The sequence below is a fragment of the Ailuropoda melanoleuca genome, chromosome 5 (assembly GCF_002007445.2).
Source record: "Ailuropoda melanoleuca isolate Jingjing chromosome 5, ASM200744v2, whole genome shotgun sequence".
Lineage (NCBI taxonomy): Eukaryota > Metazoa > Chordata > Mammalia > Carnivora > Ursidae > Ailuropoda > Ailuropoda melanoleuca.
In genome coordinates, this window is record NC_048222.1 from 57,498,731 (window position 1) to 57,508,954 (window position 10,224).

The window sequence follows — 10,224 nt, forward strand, 5'->3', positions numbered from 1 at the left end:
AATTACTGACACTGACCACTCTTTCCTCTCTGCTGCCTCCAAAAAGTCTAAGGTGAACAATAGGTCATGAATAAATGCCATGGATGGAAACACTTTCAGTTAAGAGAATTTCCATTTAGTGGGATTGAAAATAATACTATGGTGGAATTGATGATACCTGAAAAGCTTGTGAGTGTTGAACTTTCAGAAACAATGCTCACACTTCATGAAGTTTTCTTGTGTTTTAGGTTTTAGAGTATTTCTTCTTTTTGAAGTAAAATCTGTCCTTACTATGTTCTAGTCACCAAAATGGAAGATTTTGTTGGGTGTCTTCCCTGGGGGACAAATGGTGCATCTCATACTTGGGTGTATATCTTAACAAGTACTTTAGAAGCCTGGGTCACAAAGGAGACGCCTAGTGTCCTGGGCACACACATCTTTCAATGTGTCCAGCTGACTTGGCTCAATGAGGTGTTCCTGGACCAAACTACTAACTGGCGATAAGGTGTCCCAGGCTGACACTTCTGTACCTACTGGGGCTCAAAGAGCTCCTTGAGGTGTGGGTTTGGTCCAGAAGAGTAACGACCAACACAGATGTGTTCTAAGTCTTCTAGGAGATAGAAAGTATCAGGAATGAGACAGCTTGTTTTGGAGTGCCATAGACTTGAGCAGTAATCATATTTGTAAGGTGTACAGAAATGTTGAGGATAGCATCTCGGAGTATAACATGATGTTTACAAAGAATGTCTCTGACATTAGACTGCCCACGTTCTATTCCTAACACAACCACTCTCTAGCTCGATGAACATGGGAAGTTATTTAATGTCTCTCAGCTTCAGTTCTTCAAATGTGACATTAAGATAATAAAATGGAAATAGTAGTGTTGAACTCAAAGGATTCATATGGGTATCAAGTCACATAATAAGTGGAAAGCACTCGATTTGGTGCTAACTCAGTAAATATTAGTCATTCTTTTTTTCGGTATGTTTGGCAGATTTGTGTTCTGGTGACACAAATATTTTTGTATTTATTTATATCCTCTGTGTTCCTCCATTTGGTAATCATAAAGAGTCAGAATTTTGTAGTTGGAAAGAATTTTAGAATAATATAATTCTCTCTTTTCGTATATCAAATGAAGAGAAGGAAGATTGAAGAGGGAATAATTTACACGAAGCCATTGCTTCTTGAGGTTTGAGAATCTCTATTTCTATTGCCAATGAGGGTAATAAATATATAAAATAAAGATAAAATAAAAATAAAGATTGCAAGGTATGTTCCAACAATGTCTTATGGTTTTCAAATTGCTTTCACATTCATTATACATCACTCGGTCCTCTCAACATCCCTGTAAGATGTGCAGGATAGGTTTCTTTATCCTTGTTTTGCAGATGTGGAAAGGTGCCCCTTAGCTAGCTTTCTAGGTCGTAAAGCTAGTTCTTGACTAAGTCAACATTAGAATTCAAATCACAAGAGTTTAGACTCCTAAACGGAAAAACTTCTCATGACATCTTAAATCTTCATTCATCCCAGATCTCTGGGTTTCCAGATCCGTTCACAGAGTCCATAGGGCACTAGAATTGAAAGGGACATTAAAAATTCTCTGATTAGCCTCCTCACCGAAGTCCGTACAGATTAGATGACTTGTCCAACCACACATATGTATTGAATGTACTGAATGAAATGAGCCTCTTCCAGCATGCTCAAGGAAATTACAACCGTATCTTCCATGTGTCCCAGGGCATAACCCTAGAAACCGTAAGGTGGAACTCTCACGCAAGTGCATGTTCAAATGTCCCTTTATCGAACTCCTCAACTTCATCTTCCCACGTAGAGGAAGGCATGCTACTATACGGGTCTAGCAGGATTTTGAAGCATCTGATAATAAGAAGTCCCAAGAAGATACACAAAATCCCAACAAAAGCAAAGCCAGTTTTTTGCTCCAGAGTCCATGAAACAGCGGATACTTCGTTGACACTCATCTTAGCTGAAGAGTTGCCACAGTAAGAACTACTCATTATTATTCACTGTCACATCATTACGGCTCTTCAGAATTCCTGCTGGAGTCACCTCTTGGCCTAGATACAAAATGAGACTCAGTTTAGCGTTATTCACGTATGGTATTGAGCAGCTAATTGTTTTTTTAAAATCTGACAGTTTCAAACCCTCTTGACTTAACTCACAAAAGACACGTGGAAACATCAGATAAGGATCAGGATCAAATTGGCATTGCAGATGCTGCTTCTATTGTAGTCATTACAGAACTGCCTTTGTGGACACCTGAAACTACCTATATGCACTAAATATGAAATCAGGTATGAAAGGGAATATTCAAATAATTAACCCTAGAAGCTTTTGATTCATTGTGAGATGGTTAAGTCACTGCTTCCTTGACCTGAATTGTCATCTAATATTTACTTTCATTTTTGCATGTGTAGATAACATCATAAATAATCATAGAGTGTGAACTGGTCAAGCTCCCTAAGGTCCATGTTTTAAGGTCTATCTCCAGTGTCATTTTGTCTGATACAGATTCTGATCTTTTTAAATAGGTGTAATGTCTTCTTTCTTTTTCATTTTCTTAGCTTTTAGACTTATGTACTTGTCTTTTCTTTCCCACTACCACTCCATATGCTAAATATTAATTTCTTAAAGAGATAAATTGTGTTTTAAAAATTATTTTAATAAGAGCAGCACCCAACGTAGCATCCTGCAAGGAGTAAGCAGCAGTGGCTATGAATCCCTAACCATGTCCCCACCATCGCCATTAGCTTTCAGCACCCTAAATAAACACAAAACCCAAGTTAGACAGCATATTTTCTATAAACTTTCAGCTTCAAGATGAGCTCCCCAGTTCTTTTCCCAAACAGATGCCCTTCTGTACTGCGATTCTAAAACTACAGAAAAATTGTCCAGAAGGTATGTGTTGGATTGAAGCAAAACAGATTTTCCCATTTGAAGTCTTAATGTTAAGTAAATTAATCAACTAAAACTAAGATTAGTTAATTAAATCAAATGGCTGCTAACCCATTGCCACCCTTCTTGAGGGTACTTTCATCAAATAGCTTGTCATCCAATAACAGAGAGTAATAGATTTTTTTGTGTTTGCATTTTTATTATTGCTTTTTCTAATAATTTTTAAGAATTACTGATTAAAATGGCTGACCCTTCAGATTTTTTTGGATTCAATTTTCAGAGAACAATTGATACAGAAGAGGTAGGGGATGTAAAGAGTAAGGAAAGGAAGTAATTAATAAGAACAAACTCGTAGCTTTCAAAGTTATTCACCAATGAATACCAGTTAATGCTAAGCAATATTTTATTTTATAATAGTTTGGATTACAAAACAGCTTTATCTTCAAACCTTCAGTGTCAGGAATATTTAATACATTCTGTGGTATGTTGTTCCTTGACTTGTTCGTTTAATAAACAGAAACTCATTGTTTCAAAATTCTCTGTTAAACTTCTTTCCATAAAATCATTTTTTTCTGCCCTAATATGTATGGTATAGTGACTATACTCTAATTTTTTAAAAAATTTCGTACCACTTAGGTGGCTCAGAGTGATTTTTCTGATTGCGCTCTTGCACTATTTATCCTATGGAAGACATGAGACCGGACTGGATATCTAATGACCTTGAGATTTAACAAGAAATTTTTTTCTGGGGCGCCTGGGTGGCACAGCGGTTAAGCGTCTGCCTTCAGCTCAGGGCGTGATCCCGGCGTTGTGGGATCGGGCCCCACATCAGGCTCCTCTGCTATGAGCCTGCTTCTTCCTCTCCCGCTCCCCCTGCTTGTGTTCCCTCTCTCGCTGCCTGTCTCTATCTCTGTCGAATAAATAAATAAAATCTTTAAAAAAAAAAAAAGAATTTTTTTTCTGACGAAATCTCTACTTTTATTGCTTTTGTCAGTTAAGGGTCTTTTGTTGAGAGTCATACATTCTCTTGTTCATTTGCTTAATGAGCAAAGAAACTGAAAAGCAAGATGTTTCTACGTGGAGATGCTGAACCAAACCTTTGTTGGGTAACTGATAAAGCCAAGTAGCTAGTTTGGAGTATTTTTTTCACTGGAGTCATGACTTTGCTAGGCTATACCATTTGAATATTTCAGAGAACATGGGGGTATGAGGAAGCAATAAACCTGGTTTACTGGTGGACAATGTGGTGCGGTGTGTCTAACAGGCTCCCTTCAATGGAGGACTTGCTGCCCAGCAGCTGGGAGTGCTGCCACCAGATAGTCTTCAGCTGTAAGCCCCTTTCACAGGGAGCTGCCTGCCTCGTGCAAGGTGACTTCTGTTCTTAGGGCAGACCATTTTTAATGACTGACTGATGTAAGAGTAAAAGACCTGGTCATTTCAACTCAAAGGAGCACAACTTTGAAAGGCCATTCTAGATCAAGAGTTGTGCATGGAGTAAACCAAGACTGTCACTGGCTCCACATTACAACTCAACTTCTGCTCACTCCTGCCTAGTTCCCCACTCTTCCACAGGTGTTGGGCCCAAGGGCATTACTTAAATGTCCTCACACTAAACTCTGCCTCAGAGTCCGGTTTCTGAAGAACCAAACTTGCAACAATTGGTAGCACAGAAGTGAAAACATTTGGGCAGTTTTAGTAATCTGTACGTTTTCCAGCTAGTTTATTTTGCCATTATGTAGAAACAACCTAAACTATGTATAATTATGATGTTAGTTCAATTTATTTATGTTTTTAAAAATCGTAATGCAGACAGAGACACAGGGTCATAGCTGATCCTTAGAAGAGTTAAGTCAGTTAGCTCTCAGTGATTAATAGTCTCTATTATTTGTATTAAGACCCATCAACTGACCTAACAAACAGACAAACAAAAAGAGGCATTTTCTAGTTGTAGCAATAAAGCACTCAACTAATTTGTCACTATTTAAATTAAAACACAGTATCTTCCACGTTTGAGATACAAAATCCCTTATTAAATTATCTAACACACCAGATAATGCCTTGTTCTGAGAGTCTCAGACAATCTGTGAATGACTTTCCTTTTTAATGGAAAAATAACTAGTTCTCAAGTACTGATTATAGATAGTTCTCAGCATCTCATAGGTATCCAAAAACTATTTGAACTGAATCAAAGTAAATTTATTGAAAAATATAATTTTTGACAATTAAAGTTCTAATATCTGAAAATCTGATTTTTAGGCATCCAGAAAACATGTCAAAAAACATTTAACATTTAGTTGAAATGAATAAGAGAAATTTTGTTTGATTTCAAAAAAAAAATTGGCCTTGGAGATAAATATCAAAATTCAGTAGCTCAGAGTTCAGTGTTTCTTGTTTGTTTTTATCAGACTGATGAAGAATAGCATTCCCAGAAAGAGTCACATGACTTGTACTCTTAAGTGATTCCAGCTTGTAGGGGAGAGGTTCCATGCACAAACAGAAAGAAAACAGCATAGTTTACTACAAAGGCAGTAGAAGGGAAGAGGGAACGAACTTGTATTTAACATATATTGTATATCAAACATTGCTTTACATCTGTTATTTTATTTAATCCCCATAATAACCATATAGGGTTAGTATTATTATCTTAAACATTTTGATGACAAAAGAGATGCAAAGATCAACAAATTTAGAAGGAAGAGAGATTTCACTCATTTAGGGATCAGGAAAGTTTTTCTTCTAAGAGACTTTAAGATTTGAGCTGAGTCTTGAAAGACAGAAGAAGATTTAGATATGTGAGGAAGGAAAAATGACAGTAAATATGAAGATAGAAAACTGCTGAGTTTGTTCAGAGGAGCTATTTGTTCAGAACAATTTGGCACAAGGAAAGGGGAGTATGGGAAACAAAACATTGGAAAGGTAGGTTGAGCCAAAATGTGAAATCTCTTGACTGTTAGGCTAAGAGTTTGCAATTTATTTGCCTAAAGGCTGAGTTGCTTGATGATGAGGCCAAAATAGACAAAGATTTAAGGGAGGGAGCATCATGGGAAAGAAATGGTCCAGATGAGAAGCAATGCAGGCTTGGACTAACAAAGTAGATGTGTGGGAGAGGAAATGGGTTTGAAAGATATGTGTAAAGATATTGGGGATAGTTTTGACAAATGATGGAAGGTAGCAGGCCATGGAGAGAGAGGTATCAAAGATGACTCCTCTCTATTAAGCCTGGACAAGTGTAAAGATAGTGCTTTCATTAACTAAAATAAGGAAAATATGAACAAAGTGTAAATTTAGAAAGTAAATGAAGAGTTTAGTTCTGGTCTTAGTGAACTTATGGTGTCCATACCTGACACATAGTAGACACTCAATAAGGAGTTTTAAACAAATTAACCCAGATCATGTTGTTCAGCATAAAGTTGCTGGTGGGGAGAATACCTTAAGGATATTGTTAACCAAAATTTTGTGTGGAAGAATGCCTCCGGGATGAAGAGAGTTTAATACATAGAAGCATTTATAGATCAAAACTTAAGAGAAGGAAAGAATTGTTGAGTTTTGCAGAAAAGCGAAGACCAAGGAGGATGCTAGCTGCATTCGAATATTTGAAGTGTTACTGTAGGAAGCCAGATCTACTTGTTCTGGATTGGTCCAGGAAGCAATTTTGATGTAATCCCATTAAGATTCTATTTGCAGTCACCAAAAAGGATTGAAGATAAAAGAAGCCTAGCAATGAGCCTCAGAGAATCCCTCTTACAAGAAGAAAGCAGGATCCGCTAGTGGTGGTGTATAAGGAATGATCAGAGCCATAAGTGAATCTGTAGTGGGAAGTTCACTTGAAACAAAGGAAGCTAGAGTTTCTAAAGGTGTTGGTAAACAGTATCAAATTCTGCAGCAGTGATGGAAACTAAGTGCTGAAAAACAGGGGCTTGGGTTTGGCATTCAAAATTTTTTCATCATTTAAAAAATTCTAGTTGAATGTCCAGGGGGGACACTAAATTGAAGAGGGGTTTGGAGTGATGGGTAATGAATAAACGAAGCCAGATGATAAAAAGAAACTTGACAAAAAAGACGTTTTACTTACACAAAAATTTAAGTGCATAAGTTTAGATCTAAAGACCAATTATTTCCAATAATAAGAACATGATTATATGTTCTACTTTTAAAAGCAGAGCCGAATAAACTCAGTTGAGGTTCAAAGAACTAGGAAATTTCCATTTTTAACCAAAAATTGGGGTGATAAAGAACATGGGTTTTATTAATATCTTAAAAGGAAGAACTTGAACTTTTATATTCATTTTAAAATTCTACCTTATACTAAAGATGAAAACAAAATACAAGTCAAGGTAAACAACTAAAAGGGTAGTATTTAAAGGTTGAAAAAAAGTCTGGCCATTGCTCCAGGCTGTGTCCATACAAGCAAATAAATAAAAAGTTAAGCAATTACCTAACAATATGTTCAGCAAATAGATGCTCTTGGTAATTTAAGCCATAAGTGTAGCATTTGAAATACCAGTATTTTCAGGCCCAAATTTTTCAAACATCTGCCCAAACGTTCCATTTTACTTGCTGTGTGAAATGAACAATGTGTCTCATTTCAACAGCAAGTCTAGAGTTTTTGAGAATATATTGTTAAGTGCAATGAGCTTTGTACCTTTCTATTGATATAGAGCATAATTTAATAAAAAAGTATCGCTAGTAACAAAATACTGTTAAAAATAAATAGAACTCTCCATTTACAATACTGACTTCTCCATAATTAAGAAGATATCTGGAATTAATGAATGTGGATAAAAGATACATTTTCACTTTTTCTAATCTGTGACAGAGATGGAAAAGCACAACAAATCATTAGCTTCTGTAAAACAGACATTTTAATGCCTACCTCAGAAGGAAAACATCATCTTAATATCTTGTTTACTGGGAAATAGAAAAATGAGAGACATTTAGACCATGAAGTTACAAAACCAGGATAAAGAAACCCTGTTGAGAAAAAAGAAATGAATTTTCAAAAAAAGAGTAGATGTAAAATTATGTGGTAGAAGTTATTTCAAATATGCTACACCACAAAAAATGGATAAGAAGATCAACATTTAGGTGCTTTCGAAATGAGCAATTGAGTTGAAAGTACATCATTTCCTCCTTCATGGCAATTGTCAGGAACTGGGATTTTTAAGTCTTGATGAATCATAGGATTGGGCCAACTGTATACCTGTAGACCAAAAGGCCAAAATCTCACTCAATTAGCTTTGTAGTTAATAACCAATAAACAAAAGTCTTTCTATGATCAGTCATATAAATCATATCACTGTGAGTAGTCAAGCAAAGATAACAGTATTTTTATAACTAATATATATATCCTTTCATACACATGAATGTTGTATGTGATTTTTTTCTGTGAATAAGTTTACCGATTAGAAATATAAAATTTCACTTTTCAGAAATCTATAGCTAGTTTGCATGCCACAATATGCAATTGCAGAAACCAATATTGAAAAGTATATGCCCATTAAAAAAAAAGGGGAACCTTCTGTATTTTATTTTAATCAACAGGTTTTTCCCTCTGGTTTATTTATCTATTAATGATAGTCCAAAAAGTATATCTGAAATGACAACTATTATAGCGGAATATGGTATTCTTGGTGAAAAGTATTTTGATATTGGATATCAGTTATAGTAATCTTTAATGCTAATAATATGAATACTGATGATTTCATGAAATGAGACATGTAAGAAAACCTAGGTTTAAAAAATAATGAATCCTCCCATACACACCCTCCACCAAATATCAAGGTTATTAAATCCAATTCAAAGTAAACAGGGAAAAGAAACATGATGCAGGCCACTTCTGCACTGAGCTGTTAATCATCAGGAGTGGAATGTGTTAGAATTAAAGGAAAACCTTAAATTACAAACCCAGATGTCTTCGTCATGATGAAGTACATAAATTTCAGGCCTTCCCAGATATCCAAAACCCTGGGATCTGCCAGAATTCCCCTCTCCAACCTTTCAGATTTCAACCTTAAGAGAATCTTCTTCGCATGGGTCCCCAAGGACTCTGACATTGGATCTTTTCAAAGCACTGGATATCTGGTCTGAAAATTTTCAAAATGTCTCGCTAGAGAAACCTGGACTGTCATTATCGTTCTGCCTTGTTTGTCTCCAGTTCTCTTTGGACATATTAAACTAAAGAAGCATAGAAACCTCCTACAAAACATTATGGGAGAAGCGTCAGAGAGCTAACTGCAAACACAAAACACATTTTTTTTTTCTTTTTGGCGACAGCAGCAGCAGCAGCAGCAGCGGAAACATCAGGGCTCTTTTCTCCTTTAGAATTTGAACTGACCAGACCCGCAGGCTCCATCCCCCCACCCCCCCTTCCTGCTCCCTAGCATCAGAAATACAAGAGAATGAGAACAGGCTACTCAACAGGACCTTCACTGGAACCCTGTCGGTTAATGCGGAGGGTAGGGGGAGAAAGTTACTTCGCAGGCAGCGATGTCTCACCTTCCATGCTTGTTGCCATGGAGATGAAATCCAGCGAGTAGACTTAAGTGTTGGCAGGTTTGTCTGTGTTCGCTGATCGGTTCAGTAAGAATGTAAAAGGAGTGTCCTGGGAACCTGCGAGGAGTCACAGGACCGTGGTTAGCGCTCTCCTGGCCTACGTGTGTAAATGTCTGTATCTGTCAGTGAGAGACAGAGGACGTGGGCGCCCACGAAGTACGTATGCGCGCGCTAGTGTATTTGCAGGAAAATGTGCCTGGATTTATTCGATGTGGCAGAGTAAATATTTGCGCGCGCGCGTGTATGTGAAGGCGTCTGTTTGTGAGACAGAGAAGAGTTGGAAAATGAGAGGGGGAAGGGAATGGGCCACCGCAGCAACAGGCTCTATTTTTCCTCAGTTTTGCTAAAAAGAAAAAAAAAAATAGGTGCTCATTTTCACTCATATCACACTGCAGGTTAGCAATCGGAGTTCATCACCCATTTGGCTTCCTAAGGCAGTGGGGGTTTAATTAATTTATTATTAAAATCCTTGTTTTCCTCTCCTCTGCATCAGTAGCTGTGCCGCGGGCATTTTGTTGTGCTCCTCCACAGCAGTCTCAGTCGGGGAGTAGACGCTAAATAGGTCTTCCCTCTCATCCGGTAAGAGAAAAATGAGAGTGAAAGTGTATTGGTTTAATTGGGGACAGCATGCGTCATTTGGATTTATTTTCTCCCATTTTTCACCTTTTCTTTTCTACGGAAACTCAACCGAATCCTGCCCCCCCCCCAACCTCCCCCCTCAACGCTTTTTTAGGGATTTGTGTCTAGGCGCTGTCCATAGTGCTGAAAATTGCGTAGTAA

The 10,224-nt window shown here is 37.2% G+C and overlaps 1 protein-coding gene across 2 annotated transcripts; it reads right to left on the bottom strand.

Moving 5' to 3' along the window:
- Positions 1-1,292: 1,292 nt before the first annotated feature.
- CTXN2 (cortexin 2) lies at positions 1,293-9,577 on the bottom strand. 2 transcript variants are annotated; one of them, XM_034660153.1, is made up of 3 exons: positions 9,388-9,577; positions 7,766-7,800; positions 1,293-2,054 (listed from the first exon to the last, which is right to left on the bottom strand). In XM_034660153.1, exon 3 carries the CDS (start codon positions 1,992-1,994, stop codon positions 1,749-1,751), a length of 246 nt encoding a protein of 81 aa, XP_034516044.1. In that variant the 5' UTR covers positions 1,995-2,054; positions 7,766-7,800; positions 9,388-9,577; the 3' UTR covers positions 1,293-1,748. The 2 variants fall into 2 exon arrangements, with proteins under 2 accessions (XP_034516044.1, XP_019653412.1); XM_019797853.2 differs by lacking the exon at positions 7,766-7,800.
- Between the last annotated feature and the right edge of the window lie 647 nt (positions 9,578-10,224).

Coding starts and splice junctions, on each gene's coding strand:
- CTXN2 (XM_019797853.2), bottom strand. CDS start 1,994: ATGAGTAGTTCTTACTGTGGCAACTCTTCAGCTAAGATGAGTGTCAAC.